This window comes from Oenanthe melanoleuca, chromosome 1 (assembly GCF_029582105.1).
Source record: "Oenanthe melanoleuca isolate GR-GAL-2019-014 chromosome 1, OMel1.0, whole genome shotgun sequence".
Taxonomy (NCBI): Eukaryota; Metazoa; Chordata; class Aves; order Passeriformes; family Muscicapidae; genus Oenanthe; species Oenanthe melanoleuca.
In genome coordinates, this window is record NC_079333.1 from 82,873,060 (window position 1) to 82,892,341 (window position 19,282).

Consider the following 19,282-nt stretch of genomic DNA (forward strand, 5'->3'; position numbering starts at 1 on the left):
ATTGAAAGCAAAAACTATGAAATAAACCTGAGCAATATGTCAAGCAGCAGAAATGTGGTCCAGGAAACAGCAGTGTGGCTGGTGGATGCTGCTATGGCTGCTGAGGGTTTAGGTACCCAACAGAATGAGCTGTGGCCAAAGGGGGATTAGTCAAGAGCAGGGACAGATGGTTCCTTGAAAGCATGATAATGTCAAAAGTCACAGAACAAAAATCCTCATGGAATGGAAATCTTGTCAGAGGATCTATAGAGATGATAATACAAACAAAGCTATGGGTGATAGAGATGCTTTTGGCAACTGTGTTTTTCAGCAACCTGTGGCATAAGTGTTGATATACAAGAGAAGGAATCTGCAATGGTCAAGGTGGAAGCACCACCCATCTGAAGAACATGAGTGGGCAGAAGTGCTCTCTCTCTCACAGCTCCTGAAGCCCTTTTGAGCTGCAGGTTCAAGTTTTTTGACTCCTTCACAAACTGCAAGCACTTGAACTGCAACATAACAGGTGCTTACAAGAATCTTTTTCATCCCAGTTATTAACATCTTGGGCTGGTAGAATCCACCATCTATTGGGTTCTTTGATCTCTAAACCTCTACACTTTCTCAGTTGCTCACTGTGTTCTTCCCTCATCCACACCTCCCAAGTCCTCATACTCCTCATTTCACATTTTACACCCTTCCCCTCTTATTCTGGAAGGGATGATTCCTCATCCCTCACTCGAATCAGCCTTGCTCTGTTTTTGTGATCAGGTACTAAAAATTCAAAACATAAGCACATCACTTACACAGACCAAACCTGGGTCAAGCCCTTGTCTGATGACCCCTGCAAAAACCATTGCAGTGGGCATAGGACATGCAAACAGCAGCAGAGTGAAGAGCATGGGAAATGAGAAGATACTGAATAAAATTTCTAGTGGTTCATTCCCTCATTTCTGACCATCACTAATTTAGAGCTCTCTTGCAAATTGTCAGCACCCAGCAAGGTTTACATTTTGACATAATGGTGATATGGCAGGATGGGTATTTATTTTACATTTGAAAAATAACAAAAGCTGTCAAACATGCCCATCACACGTATAAATCATTCTTGGTTTGTCCTCTGTGTCTGATGTCTCCTCTCCAATTTTCTTTGCTGAACTGGTCTTAGCATACCTTATTTTTAAACAAATTAGAGTCCTCTAAAGGTCTTTATAATTAATAAATATGTTTTTAAAACAGTCAATTTCCATTCATGTGCTAGTGTATGGAACCTGAATACTTCTTGGGGATAAAATAACTATGGTAGTGTCACCCCAAAAATGTAATTTTCTCTTTAAGTCTTGGTGCCATTAACATTTGTCTTTCACAGTTTTCTGGAAAAAAATGTTCTCTGAGACATAAGACAAGTGCTCTTACTGCATGGAAGAGAAATATGAAACCAGCTGAATGTCTAATTCATTACTTGCATTAACCACAGGGGCTTGATCCATATTCCCATGTGTTCTTGTATTTTAGCCTTGTATTCTAGAAGATTTAGAGTCTATCTTGTTGTCTACCTGTATGTCACACCTTATGCTAGTAAAGTTTGCAGCAGTGGGCTGACTGCAAGAAAATCTGGTAGAGCAGAAGGGTCTCAAAGATTTCATATTTCTGAAGATATTTCATATCTTTTGATAAAAGTAACAGATGAGTGGAGGGAAGAGAGCCTCTCAGTGCTTCCAAAACTGAGGAAAGACCACACTGTGCCCTCTCTTTTTGATCAAAGAATACATGCAGTCTGTTTGTCAGTTAGCCCATGGCCTGCTCCCAGCCCACTAGCACAGCACTGCTCTTCCTTAGACAGCACCTGGGCAATCAGAAGGAGTTCCAGAGGTGTGCTGGAAACCTAGGGAAAGAATCAGGAACCTGTGGTGCTGGGGAGGTGGGTGATGTTGAGATTACAATCCTTTGGTATCATTGTGGGGTGGGGGCAGGATGTGGAGGATGCTTTGTGAGTTGAGGTTTCAGTGACGTTGGACACAGCTCCATGCCAACCTGGATTTTGTTAGTTCTACTTTACATGCATAAAAACCCCAGTCAGCCACACACCTGCCAATCTGTCCTAATTTGCCCAATTTATAACTTTGTCCCCATAATTTTCTTCTAAGTTAATGCTATTTTCACCTTGCTGACAGTGGCTGTGTTCACCAAACAACTCAGAACTCTGGAAAGCATTGCTTAATCCGAAGTTATTCTGGTTCTGCATCATAAGAGCTGTCTGTGGAGCATTGACTTCAGGTTCCTCCTCAGCAAAACAGGTTGAGAGATGGCTGGGCTCATAAACACACAGAAGAGGGACCTCATTTTGCTTTGAAACCAAGGCATTTCCTTCTTCCTTCTCCTCTTCTATATAGGACTGGAAAATGTGAGCCGCAAAATCAACAAGTAGCATATTCAGCAAAAGCCAGGATCCTAGGGTTAAAGAAAAACAAAGATAATTATGACAACTGCTTCATTTGCTTATCTTTATGATGTGTTCTTTTTTGAAGGCTAGACAAAGCAATGGATCAGCACTCATCAAACAGTACTTACAAAATTACATACTTCCAAATATCCCAGAAAAATAGGCACCAGTACAAATTTTAAATATAAGCAACATTTTTTTCCTTATTTAACTAGAGAGGAAAGTTGTGCTCATTTGCTTTCCTGTTCAAGTTCCTTTTCCACTTTCACTTCTACTACAAGGCTTACCAATAACCACATATTATCCCCATTCTCCCCTCAGACAGATTAATCATTCCATCTCTTCCCAAGCAAAACCTCCTACAGACATCTGTGTGTGTTGTATCTAGGATATTAAATGGCCCACCTTGCAGCTTGGACCATAAGTGATGGAAGCCAAGAGAGACTCACTGAGACTATTGACTTTTGAATCACACCTTGGTTGGAAGCCCTTACAGTAAAAAGTAGATCTTTTTCCATGCCATAAATCTGCATTGGAATTCATCACACAATTTATAATCTCTGCATCCCACAAACTAGTTTATATGAACATCAACAAGGAGATATCACAATTTATATTAATGACCACAGTTTACAGAGCTTTAAAAATGAAAAATACTCTCTTTTGATGTTATGTGTATCTGAGAAGCTGCTGCTTCTGATGTTCATCCTTTTGAGGATCTTTAAACTAACAAAGTAGGAGGAAGTACTTGTTTACCTATGGAACAAGGAAAGGGGTTTTTATAGTTGGAGTTGGACTATGTAGATTTATTATTTGTAGTCCAGGAGTCTTGCTAACAGTCTTGCAGAGTAAGAGTCTAAGAGTAAGAATGAAACCAAAGCTGCTACTCCAGTTGTCTTTGGGGATAATCCGGAGGAGCACAGCTCTCAAGAGGAGCCAGGCTGAAGCATCTCACTTGCAGAGTGGAATGCACAGCTCACTGCTCAGTGCCCATGGCTTGGCAATGCATCCCTGAATGCCTTGGAAGGCAACAGAGCTGTGTGAGCTGGCATGAAACTCTATGAGGGAAGTGTGCAGAGGCACATTTTCTGGACAGGAGATGGAGCTGAAGGAGCTGTAGAGGTCATGTTAGCCCTGGTTGCTCTAGCACACTTGCTCCTGCTGCCTTAAAGAAGGGGCAACTGCAGGGTCCCTCTGATCTCACTTGGGCATCACCCAAATGGGGGCTGGGCTGGAAAAGAGTCAAAGTCAATCCTAAATTGAGAGGTGTGAGTATGCCAGTGTATTATGTCTGCTGGATGTGGCAAACAAGTAGGCAAGAGATCAAGTCAGAAGTAAGATTAGTTTTGGTTACTGGATTAACATGACACACATTTCCCAAGTAATTGTGTTTCCTCAGTGTGGATGCTACATAGTTGATATTTTGAAAAAGTGCTGAGATTTAAGAAATTTCTGGAAAGCAATGATCCCAGAACTTTTACACCAGATGGCTTGTTAACAGAAATGCTTCAGCCTGTCTGTTAAAACTCAGTATCCTAAAGGAATAGAAACATTAAAAAAAAAAAAAAATACATTGATAGATCAAATACAGCACCTTAAGGAGTAAAGAAAGAAGATAATAATTATCACATTAGTGAAGCATCACAGCAAAATATTTTAAAATATTTTAACTCTCTTTTTATTTTAAATTAATTCAATTTTAGTGTTATTGAAGTACAGTAGGAAAACTGTAGTAAAATGGATGAAAATGTAATTTGTAATTAGTTTAACAAAGTATCAGCAGACCAAGAGATGTGCTCCATCCATTGTATCCCATCCATCAACAAAACTACAGAATAGGGAGACAATTCATTAAACTCTTCTTGTGGTGGAAAGAGGGAAGAGAATTTCATCATCATGAGGGATTTCAATAAACATTATGCTACCAGTGCAGTTCTTGGAATGCGTTCTCAATTCATTCATTGCCAAAAATATTGCATGTAACATTGGAGAGTTTTGTGTAGAACTCCTCTGAAGAGAGAGAAAAGACTGATTATTTTACTGTTACTGTAATGCAGCAGCTGATGGACGAGGGACCCTGCTGTGTTATGTTCCCTGCAGACACAGAGCAAAACTCTGATCCTGCTCCAGACAGTTTACAAGTAAACAGAAGGGAAAAGGCAGCAGCTTGATGCAGAAGAAGGGTGTGTTCATACATGCTCAAGCCCAGACATAATGGGGTAAGAACACTGAAGAACACAAAAGGCAGCAACCTTGACATACCCCTTTGCTATGTATTTATAGCACACATATGAAAGTAGGATTTTGAAGGGACATTTCAAAGCAAATAATGAGTTTCTTTGGCTATTTGAACAAAGTTGTATCCAACAGAAGAGCTAAAAATATGAAGGTGCTCCTTTGAAAATCTAAAAGGCATTTTATTCAGTTTGGGATTAGATGAAACTCACAGGAGACAGTACATTTCTGCAGAAGTGGCACCTCTGCCGTGGTGTTACAAGTGAAGAGAAAGGCAGTTAGGGTAGAGACTGCACTGATTTAAGACATGTTTGTATCACTTCAAGCCCCTTTGAGTGAACCCAACTGCACAGTTCTTTCCCTTCTCCTGCCTTGCACTGGTGTATGGATTGATGGATTTGATGCTTGACAGCTCAGAGCCCTAAGATGGACAGAAAAATAATCCAGCTAAAGAAGTGACTATTTTTCAGTCAGTGTAATGCCTTCTACAGGTGTGCTGCTGGCTAAGCAAGCACTTAGGTAAGTGTAAGACACAAGTGAGAGGGTATGTATCTGTTGTCAGAGGAACTAAATGCCTTTTTGGCAACTAGTTCTTGCAGTGGTTCTGCTCTGGCTCTATTATACAGAAAGAGGACTCAGAGCTATCACTTGAGATGTCTGGAATGCTTATGGTTTGGAATATTAGTGGCTCCAGATGTCCATCCAACCATTCAGCTGTGGTGTGCAGCTCTTGTGTGGAGGGAAAGCAGAGGCTCTCACCTCTGGCTGCTGTTCCCTGCTTCCCCACAAACTACAGCTTCTGCCAAAAGAGGGAGTCCTGGCTTTCCTGCCATCTACAGCTGCATGCTTCTACTCTCCTCTCTTCTGCTCATCCTAGAGTTTTGCTCAGAGAACTGATTTGGTCAAAAATTAATCATTTCCCTGACCTGTCTAGCCGCATCATAAGGAGAATGGTGATAAAAGGAAAGGAGTATGAAGAAGAGATGCCTCTATTAAATGCTGCATGAATTTATGTCAGTTAAAATCATAGAATCACAGAAATGCAGAGTGGGTTGGATTGGAAGGGACCCCCAAGACCATCTAGTGCCAACCCCCTGCCATGCACTTTCCAGAGGTTGCTCTGGAAAGCCCCATCCAGCCTGGCCTTGAACACTTCCAGGGATGGGGTATCCACAGCTTCTCTGGACAGCCTGTTCCAGTGCCTCACCACCCTCACAGTAAAGAATTTCTTTCTAATATCCAGTCTCTACCTGCTCTGTTTCAGTTTAAAGCCATTCCCCATTGTCCTGTCACTACATCACCAGCTCTCATTGGCCTCTTTAGGTACTTTTGGATCTGTTGCCTCTGCCATCTCAGGTCAAAATGGGCATACCAAATTAGAATCACAAAGATCCTATTTACCAAAACTGTCTGTCCTGTTGATGGTCAGAATCTTGCCTACATTGCTCAGTAGAAGGTTCCATTTCAACATGAAATCTGATGCCTGCTCTTTAAATGCCTCTTTACTCTTGCTTGGCTGCAGATAAAGAAAAAAATTGGTTTATGATAAAGTTGGTTAAAAGAATTCCTTATTGTGTGGCAGACTATTTCCCCTGTACAAACTGCATACAAAGGTGAAAAAAGCAACAAGCATTTTTTTTTCTATTAGAATCCTAAAACATCTTAAGTTGAAAGAGATCTTTGGATTTTACCTATTCAGATCTCTTGTCCAAAGCATGGCCAGCTTAGTTCAGGCCTTGACCAGCCAAGTTCTGAGTATCTCCTGTATAAAGATTCTACAGGCTTTCCAGGTAACCTCTTCCTATACTTAATTATTCTAATGGTATTTTTTTTTCTTTGTATCTATTGAAATTTTTCTTTACTGCAACTTGTGTCCATTGCCTTATGGCCTATAACTGTGAGCCCCCAGGAAAAGTCCCTCTCTATGTTCTCTATACCATCCCAGGTATACCATCAGGTAGCTGAGGGTTATATGAGATGGAGGCACCACAGAATTGCAAAGTGCTGTTCTTCATTTAAAAGGAAAAAATAAGAGTAAATAATTAATCCAAATAAACATGGTTTACTCTCCTTCTTCAGAAAGGAGGAAAAAAAATCTCAAACTCTATGTACCACCCAAACCCAAGTTAATTGTTATGGTGAGCAACCAAATGCAGCAGAACCAGCACAGTGACACAAATTGTGAGTCACTGATGGCAAAGGGGTGGTAGAGTTGGTAACCTATTGAAAGGTGCATATGTGAGGATGGTCACACTTGAATCTCTCACAAGAGCTAGAGACTCTCTACTAGAAGTTCTTAGTACTTGCTAAAAGGCAACAGTTTGGTGAATCAAGGATGTAAGGAACCATGAAGAGCTCTCTTCATTTATACCAACATATTACTTTTGAATTTTCATTTATTAGGGACTATGATAATATGTGTCGATGAAATGAGAGCAGATACTGAAACCACTAGAGTGGATATAAGCACAGAAATATACTTGTAGTTGTTTGCACAGATGGAATTTTTTTATGCCAATTAATTCTCCCTTTTTCCACAGCATGCATAAATTGTATTTATGCAAATTTGCAGTCTGGTCAGGTTGCTAGTGTGCAATGTAGATCCTGCAGACTAGTGACAGCCAGCATGTAGCAGGATAAATGATGTGATGGCTCTTTCTATTCTGAAATTATTAATTTTATACCTTGATAACAAAAGTCTGGAGATCTGAAGACAAAGAGCTCAGGAGATCCCGAATATCTGTGGAAGATGTCAGTGAAGAAATGAAGTTTTTCAAACCTGTGAAATACAGAAGGGAGACCATTACTTGAAGTGATTGGTTTGTTTGGTTTGTTTCTGCAGTTTTGTTTCTGCAGTTTTAAGCTTTTTTTTCTTTTACCTTTACCTTAAAATAGATTAAGACATCTGTTTCTAGCATTTTGATTAATATGCAATTTCTTTAGTGAGGACTAGTCCCCTACTTTGAAATATGTCAGAATTCATGTGTATGTCCATTTCCAGCATAACTGCACTGACCTAGTCATCATGGCAAAGGTGGCAAGAAAAAGCAGTTCCAATGAGAAACCTTGAATTTGGTGAGAGGCAATGCTAACTTACTTATCTGAGATTTTATGTGGTTCAGAAAAAAAAAATCTTGATCTGGCTGTTGAAGGGAGAAAAAAAAAAATTTAAAACAATAACAGAAAATGCAGAATATTCTGTACACCAACAGAAATATGGGTAATGTTGCCACATATCAGTGCAATTGTTCCCCCAAAAGTGTGGCACCTACCACACAATGCCAAAAGGAAAATTGCACTTCCCTGAATTTATACCCTTCTAATTGAGACCTCTTCCTTCAAGAAAGCATATGGATAAGTTCTTATAAGTTCTTATAAGTGCTTATTATACATGACAGTTTGGAAAAGCAATGAAAGCAGAGAAGGCAATAAAACACCTTGGGAAGACTAAGAACATCGATATTATAACAGAAAAATGAAATAAGCCTTCTATGCTGAGGTTTTGGGTTTAGTAAGTATATGCATATTATTGAAATGGTTCTCCTGATGGTTCTGTGAAGCAGGCAAGTTCTTATTCCTACTGAAAGCAGTCACAGATAGTCTGTGTCAAATCCCTTGTGAGTGCATGAGTCGGTGATGGACCAGGAACAAAGAGCAGAGGTTAGTTCTGTGCACAGCCTAGTCCAACTTGCCTATCTCTTCCTAATATTTTAAATGGCAGACCATTAATCTAAAAATTAAGTTGCCATTCTATTCCTTTTCATTAAGCTGTCAAATCATTGTGTCACAGGTGCATACAAACTGGGTATTTTATTGTTTACAACACAACGTTGATCCCACAGGCTGCAATACAGCAAAAGGACACAAAAGCTAAAAGGCCCAGCATACAGTATTTTAAAATACGGCCACAAGAAATTATTTTTTGTGCTTCAACTAATAACAGAGGAAAATGCAGTGATTGAAAACATCTTTCCTGTTAAAAGAAACCATGAATAAATATCCTTGCTTGTTAACCTTCTAGGAGATACACAATTCAGTAACAAAAACCCCACTCCTGCTGTCACAAAAAGCTTTAAGAGAGTCAGAACCAAAAGCCTTTAATTTTTAACATTTAAAATTAGGAGGATATTATCTCATACTCCATTCTCAATTTTTTTGGCTCTTTTCTGGCCCTCCAGGTTACAGGAAGACTGTAATTCCCAGTAAGGCAGATGTCATGAATAAACAAGAGGAAATGTTGGACCTTTAACAATGGCATGCTAGTGCTTGAGAGGAAAGACAATAAATAGCAAAAATTCGTTACATTTTAATTGTATGTTTTTCTGCCGCTTCTTTGGATTCCTAAACTTCTCTTGAAAAAGGTCTTTAGTCACATCCAGAGATTTCTCATTGAAGATGGCATGCAAGCCTGCCCTCAGAACACTGACTGTGCTGTTGTTGTTCAAGAGTGCTCTCACTGTCTGCAGAGAATAAAAAAGCAGTTAATGCCTTTCATTTCCTCAAGCCCTTAACTCAGCCAAATAAGGGAATTGAAAAAGGAAAGCTTCCCTTATTCAATACTAGACTTCATATGACCAGTCTCCACACTGGGGGTGTGGAGGGGGTTGAAGGATCAAAGGAGATAAATCTGAAGTTGTCTTCAAGAGAGTTTTGTTCTGGGAGATGTTCTTTTCAATGATGCTCTATGTTGTCTGTGATGGAGCAGACAAGGCTAACACGCTTCAATTATCTGGGCAATTGCCTGGGCAATTGGCTTTGCCTAGAGTTATTATAATTACACTAAATAATGATATTTTGTCAAAAGCATGGAATGGTGTATCAGCGATGACTTTCCCTCAGTGTTATCTGTCCTTAATTCATGTTGCAATTTAATTCAAGTTTTCTCGAGTTGCTTAAGCCTTTGAGAGAGTAAAAATAATGTTAGAAATACTGTGTTAGTTAAAACAATATTAGCTGGTATTTTATACCATTTATCTGCTTATGAGTAATTTGTGAATAAATCTGTCTTCATATTTGTCTCAAAAAGTACTATTCTGATATTGCAAACAATTCAGACTAATATTTATCATCATCTCTTCACTTTTTAAAATTAGTTGCTAATATCACAAAATATTCCTTAAGAATGAAACTATGAGAACATTCAAGGAAACTAAATCTGAATCCATTAAATTTTGTTAACAAATACATTTAGTCTCTCACTTCCATAATGAAATCAGTAAGATCCTAAAGCCTTTTCTGACTTCAGGTTTTTCTGTGAATAACCCTTGTTCAGTTGGGCTTTTCAGAGGAAAAATATGATTTGTAAAATTCCAGAAAACTCCAGGATTCATACACGTGTTTTGTTTTAACAAATCCCATTCATCAGATGCTTAACACGACCCCACAAGCAGCAATGAATGCAGCTGACCATTTCTTTGCAAAAATTATCAATACAGCTATTTTTCATCACTCTGCTAACTTTTTTGAAAAACCAAACCAAATCTGATTCTCATTCAGCAATCTCCTTCATATAATTAAAGAAAAAATTATTCTTCATATTTGACTTGGAGTTTCCAGTGACAGAAAAAGAGTTTGCAAAAAGAATGCACGACCCAAAGGCTGGGAACTACCAGGGCAGCATCTTCAGTAGGCTGCTAACACCTGACTCTGTGCCCAAACACTTTAGACTGGTCCTTTCAGCCATTGGATTTCATGATACTAGACAGGATTCTATAAAATGACTGAGAGCCAGCCCTCTCAACACTCAAATACAATTTACCAGAGGCTGGAATCAGCCCCAGAAAATGACAAGCACCATATTCTCACTCTTCTCACAGGGAATGTGCACCTTTTTATGCTCTAATTATTTTTACATGTCCAGGTAATACCAGCTGCCAGCCTGCTTTATCTATACATGCTGAGAAAGCTACCTTTTCTCTTTTGAATGCTGACTCTGCCAAAATTGTTCTTACTTTCTCACCAGATGTCTGAATTATTGTGAAGTACTCTACAAGGGATGGTGTGGTTACAGTGCTCAGAGGTTGCAGCTGCACAGTGCCTCTCTAGCACTTCTCATCAGGAGCACTCTTGCCTGCTCTGACCATCAGTCTTTAGCTGAAATTCCAGATGCATTTTAGACAAGAAACTGAGAAGGTTGATTAGAAATATCAAATGACTCCTGTGTGAGAAGTGAGATGAACTTCACCTTCAGACAGAAATGACTGAGGAAGGACGTGATGAAAGTTTTTGGGAAGAATTGCTTGAAGAAGGGTAGAAATTTTAAAATAATGAAAGAAAGTATTTTTTTCATACAACAAATAATTAAACCTTGGCATTCACTACCCCAAAATGTCAAGTATACTAAAAGCCTTTTACTTTTCCCTTGTGTTTTGAAGAGGTTCTAAAGAAGGTACAAACAACATCTACTTGTGAGAGCTATGTGTAAATTCAACCCTGATTCTCAGGTCTGCTGCATTCAATTTGTGTGGGTTAAACAGTGTAAAAGGGATGTAGAGCATCCAGAGGCTTCTTCTAGAGAATTTCCCCGAATTGCTGCAATTCTCTTGCCCTAAATCTTGATTGTACAAATCCAGTTTTGACTCTGCAGCATTTCCACACATTAAGAATAGGGAAGGAAAACTGAAAGAGGTACAACCAGCCCTTCAACACCAAGGCTTGCACAAGAGGAGGATGATTTGAAGCCTGAGTATGCAAATCAAATGCAAATGTCTGGGAGTAGGTGGCACTCAATCTTGCTGGATCATGCTCTTCAATGCATAAGGTCTGTTTAGAAGCACATAAAGCTGAGATTTCAGGTATTAGTATCTCCTAAGGATACTGCAGTAAGTGGAAACTGTGAGTGCTCAGTACTTCATGGAAGTCAACTTTTTGCCTGGGTAAGCACCCCTATGCGTGTCTGGATTTTTTTGTTTGTTGGTTGGTTTTTGTTGTTGTTTTGTTTGTTTTTTTTTTTTTACTTTTGAAAGTAAGAGGAGGGTGTGATTTGTATGCTGCTGGCAATGAAGTATCCCCATAAAGAAAAACTACATTTAGCAGTCCAAGAAGCTGCAGTTCCTCCTGTTCCTCCCTTCCTCCCTCCCTTGTTTTCTCCCTGCTTCCCTTCCTCCATCTGGGTAATGATTCAAATCAGATGTTGGGAAAATCTTGTACATGTTTGAAGTAGAGAATATACCACCTGTTCTCTTTTGCTTTTTTCCTATTTGTGATCTTCTGCTTTCTGCTATAGCCCAGACCACCTCAAAACCCAAGGATATGGAAGGATCCAAGGACACCAATGGAAGGAATGCTCTAGCATCTGCTCTTGACTGACTTTGGTGTGGATGGGCAAAGATACTGGGAACTGTCATCTGACCCTTCCAACTACTGTGTCTCCTCTCCATGGAGTATCATCAGCTTCATCTCAGAGGCTTTTTCAGAAGAATCCAGAGGGAGCAAAATGTCCCCTCAGCATGCTTAACAATGTGGGAAGAGATGGGTGGGAGTGTGAGCATGGCATGGTCGGTGTACAGGTAAGGACATCCATGCTGCTGCACTTGTTCTACAATGGAGTATTTTAAAAATAGTGCAAACTGCTGGCAGAAATTAGATTCCCAGCTTTTTTTTTTTCTTTTTCATGAATTTTTGAACATACCTTGACCATGTTGCAAAGGTCTGTCTGTCTCCTGAGCCTCTTTACAAACTCTTTAGCTTCTGTTAAAGAAGAAGAGGCAGATGTTTCACATCATTAATATTTTACAGTCTAAAATACATTAATGAAGACAGATCTTTTAAGTTCAAAAGTAGTTCCCTAGGGGAGATTTGGAGGGTAGTGAGGGCACAGCAGGGGCACTGAGTGAGCATTATGGGATGGGCTGGGGACCCTTGCAGTCAAACTTGCAAGGAGAAGCTGCCCAGCTCATCACTGTTCCTTCACTGTGAATCTATCAATCCATCATGTACAGGAAAAAATCTTTCAATTTTTTTTTTACATTTAATACTTCTGAATTAAGACTAATGCTCTTTTACTTGTATGGTTTCAGGTGAATGGAAGCAATGTTAAATATAAACCTGCTGTATTCTGTTTACATAGTGTACATTTCCACCCACATGCATCTACAATTCTGCAGCACTGTTGATGGGAGTTGCTTTCTTTTGTTCTACTTTTATCCTGTTTATAATGTGCTACATGTAATTATGAAAAACGTGGTCCAAGAACACCCTTCCTCAGAGTAAAATAACTGTTTCTCAGCTGCAGGAAAATCGAGTATAAAGCAACTTCTGTAGGCAGACACTGATTTTCAAGTGAAAAGAAAGACCAAGATGTATATACATAGGGTCACAGCTGATTAATTACATTCACTTATATGCACACACATGTTAAAAGCACATTACTATGTTTGCTCTCAAGTGTAGGAAATGCCAAAGTTAAGTCTGTCTGCAATACTGAGCACATGAACCCTAACACAAACTTTTGTCTACACAGGAGCCCTGCTTCACCACTGTGGAGCTGGTCTTCACTCAGTGAGCAACTGAGCAACATGATGTTTTAGTCAGAATCTTCAGCTTAATAGGTATATGTGTGTGTACATAGTTACAAGCATACACATATACCACAGCTTTGTAGGGAGCAGGTTTTTTCCAGTTATCTAATATCAGTCATATTTTCCCTATGGGACTATGGCTTTTTTCCTTTTGTATTGGACTTCTACAGCCACTAATTAATTTATCAGCATAAAGCCACTTGTAAGAGACAGAAACACAATAATATCTGAGTTTCAGGGGGCATGCTGCATGTTTCTGGTCATCTACACAGCCAAAGAGCCACTCATGGCAAGAGACAGATCCATAAAAAGATTTAAGTACATTTGAATTTACCATGAATTGGGAATACTTTTGGCTTAAGTTTGTTCTCATACATTATGCAAGACCATTTATTTTTAATTGTATCCCAAGTAACTATAATTTTTGCTACTATCACTGTTGCATCAGCTAAAGTTTAAAAAAAAAAATTTAAGAGTTTTGTAATACAATCTTCTTTTTCAGTTTAATCAAAGATTATTTTTGAAAATATCTCTCTTACTTAAACCTACCATTAGACTTGGATGTTTGAAGCAGTAATGGAAAACCTCCCAAAGGATTAAGCATCCAACATTTAACATTTTCACTGAATGATCTGATTGAGTCTATATGTTGTGCAGGCACCTCCTCCAGGAAATCAGGAAGTAGGATGTTCTCCAATTCCTAGAATACAAATTCATGCTGCTAGACTTGACTGGTGTACCACAGGTATTTACAGCAGCATGAAATAAAATTATATTGATAATTTAAATGTAAGTGTAAAGAAACCCATTTTTTTCCTTCCAATTAAGCAAGAGCTAAGATATCTAGTTATCTTTTTTTTTAGCAGAAGGACAAAGATCCTATGAATAAATGTTACTTCCTGAATTAATTCCTAGACAATACTTAATGACCTGCTGGAAATAAGAAGCAAATTATTTTTATCAGAAAACTGTCTATTTCTATGTGGAAGGTCACTAAGAAATGCAGTAGTGTTCTCAAAGGAAAAGTAACTCTCATAATCTGGAAAACCATCATCAGTTGAAATTTCAGTCACATAACCTCATGCCAGAACCACAGACCACATTTATAACAGCACAATCCATTGATATTAGAAACTTTAGAATTAATGTATAGGAGCAAAATGGAAGCTATCCCAAATTCCACTGGCTCCTCTCAAAACCAAAACCCATACTGAGCTGTCTTAAAGAAGCCAAAAGATAGAGCTGAGGAGTAAACAGAAATCCCATTGTATAGTACCAAGGAAAGAGAGGGCCCCTCTCCTTAGAACTACCAAAAAGTCATAAACATGTAACAGCATAATTGCAACAAACACATGTGTGTGCAGTACCTTGAATAGATACCTATCATAGCTTTTTAACAGCTGGCACACATCTGGCAGGCACATCAGTTCTATTCTTTCAGGCTGCAGAGATGTCCAGAATGACATGATACAATCTTCCACCTGTTACATAAAGCCCTTTATGAATCTTCAGTGATTTTACACTTGTGGAATGTGAAGCATATTTCAGTAAGACAATGCACAAACACAGAAGCAAAGGAATGACTATGGAGATGGGTTCTTTGCCTGGGCCCATCCTGGCTGGGCTCCAGTGTAAGTAGAAGCATGCTGGGGAAGCTGCAACAAGCTGAACCTCACCAGGCAGTGCACAAAAGGGGAAAGAAACAAAGAACTGTTCCATGGATGTGAGGATGTAATTAAAAATATCTATCCATGGCTATGTGTTATGTGCTCAGCTCAGGCTTATTGATGTGCCAGGAGGGCTCAGGATATCTGTACAAACTCAGAATTTTAAAATAACTTGACTGAATGCTCCTTTTGTCCATAAATCATCATCTACCTTAGCTCAAACCATCAACTAAATAAGCTACACAGACACAATTTTGCCCTTACAGTTGTTTGCTGTTGTCAATGTTATTAAAGAAAAGGCATACCTTGTCAAGCTTGGTCTCTCTCACCATTTGTAAAATAACTTGACAGTAGTTGTAGTAGTCATTGGCAAGCAGTGCAATCTGTTACCAAAAAGAGGGTAAAAAATGATCTCACAGGAAAAGAGCTAACTTGTTTTATGGCCATGTACTTTGAACGTACCAGTTCATAGGGGTATGTCTCATTTTGTGCTTGCTCTCCAAAGAAGAATTGGTTGAAATCAGGAGAAAGGTAATGAAATGTCTCTTGTTCAGTCTTCAGATAAATGACAGATGGATAATACTGCAAATTCTTACTCTTGATGCATCAGAATTTATTTTGGACAATAAAAAAAAAAGATTGCAATTACTTTATCAGTTTGGTTAAAGGTATTAAGTATTTTCTTGAAATTGTAGGACATGATAATAAGATGTATTTCTTTAGAGAAATGCTTCTCTTTTTTTTGAAAATAGGGGTGGGCGAATGAAACAAGAAGAAGGGTTTCCAAAATATTTAAATCCTAACCTGTACATGAATTGATTTTCAAAACCAGTAAATATTTAGTGCTATAGATATCTTCCATATGTATTTTCTGTAGCACTGGTGTCACACTTGTGACCCCCTGGATAAGGATGCAGATAGCTGGCTGTGCTGTGGGGGTGGCAGCACCTTTCCCACTGGCTGTCATTGTCACAGCACTCATTGCTGCACCTGAGCACTGGGTACAGTAAGACAAACATCCAGCCTCTCCTTTTCTCCTCCCTTTGGTTCACATCAGTTTGCTCCTGGTGCTCTGCTGGCTGACATCCAACAAGGCTGGTCCAGGCCATGGCAGCTCACTGAGGAGAGCACTGCCACAGCTTAGTTTCACATCTGTCCTTTCCAGTGGGCAGGGATTGTGCTTTTTTCCTTAATAATTTCCTACTATTTGAATACTTCTCATGGCAATAAACTCTAAGCATGTTGAAAAGGCACTGTCTCAACAGCATGAAGGTCTGTTAATGTGAACCTCAGGCAAGGAAGGTTATTCCCCACTAACTCCCCTAATACTCAAAACCTGATCTGTCAGCCACAATTTCTGCTCTCAGTACAGACAAAATTACTTGAGCTGATGTTAAGACAACAAAAATATTTAGTTAGCTAATGGGTGGAATAGGAGTGGGGGAAGTAAGCTTGCAGTGAGATTACACAGACCAAGACTATTTTGAAGAAGATGGGCTAGCTGTATTTCATCAGAATATATTAGAGAGCAGTTATAATTCAACACACAGATAGACATTTTGTTATGTCTACAGTATCTGAAACTCACTGTGCCTTTTTTTTGTCTATTCTTCTTGTAATCAGCTGCATTTTCAGAACTCCAGGAACTTCTGCTGTGATAAAATATACAACAGAACAAAAAAACAAACATTCAAAAACTCACTGATTTATTATGCATTTAGTAAGAAAATGAGCTCAACTGGATAGACTACACTAGGTTGGAGAATTGTATTTGGGAAACAAACCCCTCTCTTTCCTCTCCTTTGGTAATCCCATGATTTTCTAACAAATCTGGGACCAACTTCTGAATTTTAAGATTAAACTGAAACACTCATTTTAATGACAATTGACCATTTAACAGTGCAATGTCTTTGAACTTCTTGCACCAGAACCATGGGTTTGTACTTGAAGTTGCAGTTTGTTTGGAATGGTAATAACTATTGCAAATATGAAAATAATCAAAACATTACAATCCTTTTGCTTAGGTTTCACAGTTGATACATTTTCTGCATCACACATAAGTTTAGATGGCATTTTGTTTCTGACTGCTTCCCATTTACTTTGCAAGTTGGCCATGGTGTTCCACACAGTCAGAATTTACCTGCACCTGCAAAGGCTTGGCCACTGGCTGGTTGCTGAAAGCTTTCTTGCTGTACTCAAAGCTCTCTCCCTGCCTGTTTTGTTGAGGGAGAGGCAATGTTGCTTGTAAAAGGGACATGCTGCAGAAATTGGATGTCTCCAGTCAAGCCTCCGCCTGCTGCTGACACCTGCTCACTGTCTGTGAAGGCTCCAGACTTAAGGGTCCTGTTGGGCTTGGCTGCTTGGAAGGGCTGCAGGCTATCTAACCAGACCCTGGCTACTGGGTTTCACTGTGCATTACAGACTAGGGTACCACCATACATCCTGAAGGGACAGAGGACAAAATCTAACAGCTTCTCTGCCTGTAAACTCCAGCACTAAAAATGCTTCCCTGCACTCTGCCATCCACAGGACTGGCCCCTGCCACTTTTCCCTCTGCTCTACTCTGTGCCATGAAAGCTGTGCTCCAGCAAAACAGCCAATTTGGCTGCCCAGGGCAGGGCACAACATTCATGCTGAGTATGTTTGGTGGTGCTGGGAACTCTTTCCCCCAAACATTTTAGAAGTGGTGCTGGACAAAGCAAACACGCATAAATTGAGAGGTTTCATAACACTTCTTTCAAATAGGTTGTTCCTTCAGATTTCTAAAGCCTGTGAAATAAAATGAATGAATATTTCCCAGCCCCTGCTCTCCCTGAGAAGGCAGCCAGCTGTATCTGCTGCTGCTGCTATGGCAACCCGGACCAGCATCACTCGCCTCCGTGCACTGCTCCCGGCAGCCTGGCTCCCTCTCCCTGACACAGGGACAGGAGCAGACACAGGGAGCCCTCTGTGCCCCAGCAGCCAGCCAGGAGCCAGTGATGGTTCAGTGCAAACACCTAACAAACAGCTCTGCCTGCTCCCACTGTCAGCAAAGGGGGCTGGGACTCACCTGGTGCCTGGCTGCACGTCAGAGATGCTCACTTCCCCCGGAGAGCAGTGCCTGGGCAAAGACACAGCACACAAAACAGATGGGTGGGACATGGGACAATGGGGGACAAAAATATCACAAGGAGTTTCACCATCTCTCTTGCAGAGTTTGGGCGATGCTATGGGATGCTAAAATAGGAAATACAGCAATGGGGATGAAATAAAGAATAACAGAGATGCAAAGGGGAAAGACAAAAGAAAAATGAAAGGAGGGAAAGGGGTGAATGTGCATGCTGCTGACTGTCAGATTACACAGAGATTAGAAAAGTTAATTAGCTAGAAGCAAAATCAATTTTTTTAAATGAAAAAATAATAGGTATGCTTCACTAGCCAGTCAGGAGCCTAAAGCTTGACTATTACTAGAACCAGAAAAGCAACTCTTATAGAACCAAAATTCATTGACATTTTTTAAACACTCCTGTACTCTGAGCCAGACCAGGTACCATTTTAGGGAGAGCTTGTCCTCAAAACTCCCATTCCAACAGGGAATATTGTAATACAAATCAGTAAATAACATATCTCCTCCTGTCTGTAATACATTTGGAGACTCATTGACTACTGTTGCAGACATTTGCACTATTTTTCATAGCACCATCATCAAAGCTGTGGTACACATATCATTAAAGAATTGAAGATTTCTAAATGAACGAATTCACAGGTGCTGTGGAAGACCATCCTCATCACTCCTTGTGGGAATGTATTCCAACCCTGACACATTTGAGGTCCCACTATCAAAATACAAACACCTTTGTATTTAAAGGCAAACCAATATAATCTCACTGCCATTTCTGTGACACCAACAAGCACAGCTCCCAAGCTGCCAGACCCTTCACTGTTCCTCACTAGCTCTTCACTACCAGCACCATGCCAGTTGCTGGCTATCATGGTCAAGAAACATCCTTTTCAGTAATTAGAAGGAGTGGTCCATAGTTTTGAAACCATTCTTTTCTTTGCCAGCCCACAGGCTGGATGGATGGTGTGGTCTCTCAGCTGGGCTCAGGGATCCACTTTCCTCTCTGGTAGGTGTGACAGGAAAAGCATCTGCATGTTGGATTTCATTCAGGCATGGGAGGGTGCAGTAGTTACTTAGGACACCTTCATTAAACTGATATCCCAGCCTCTGCCTGAGGGAAATGGCAACAAGCCAGAGAAGTTATCCCATTAGAGGGGTCTGGACAACAGACTGGCACTGGACTGCACTGAAATGGCACATTAAAAATCTTCACTCTGATTTGGAAATTTCCACACAAATACACTCTCAAAAATTATGACCATAGGTCAAATATCCTGCTGTGTTTATACATTTGATTATTTGTATGAGAACATAATTTCTTCTTGCAGGTAAAAAAAGTCTT

The 19,282-nt window shown here is 39.8% G+C and overlaps 1 protein-coding gene across 8 annotated transcripts in view; it reads right to left on the reverse strand.

Moving 5' to 3' along the window:
* Nucleotides 1-19,282, reverse strand: part of RFX8 (regulatory factor X8) — a 31,261-nt gene that overhangs the window by 1,992 nt on the left and 9,987 nt on the right. Inside the window, exons 5-15 of one of the 8 annotated variants that reach the window (XM_056487899.1) lie at nt 17,890-17,940; nt 16,429-16,489; nt 15,303-15,437; nt 15,146-15,223; nt 14,541-14,654; nt 13,723-13,873; nt 12,285-12,343; nt 8,958-9,114; nt 7,339-7,433; nt 6,056-6,170; nt 2,140-2,427 (exon numbers count right to left, since the gene is read on the reverse strand). In XM_056487899.1, coding sequence (XP_056343874.1) covers nt 2,140-2,427; nt 6,056-6,170; nt 7,339-7,433; nt 8,958-9,114; nt 12,285-12,343; nt 13,723-13,873; nt 14,541-14,654; nt 15,146-15,223; nt 15,303-15,437; nt 16,429-16,489; nt 17,890-17,940 — 1,304 coding nt within the window. Of the gene's footprint in view, nt 1-2,060; nt 2,428-6,055; nt 6,171-7,338; nt 7,434-8,957; nt 9,115-12,284; nt 12,344-13,722; nt 13,874-14,540; nt 14,655-15,145; nt 15,224-15,302; nt 15,438-16,428; nt 16,493-17,889; nt 17,941-19,282 lie in introns of those variants that run through there. The other 7 variants (XM_056487892.1, XM_056487886.1, XM_056487878.1 and 4 more) reach the window with 7 other exon arrangements.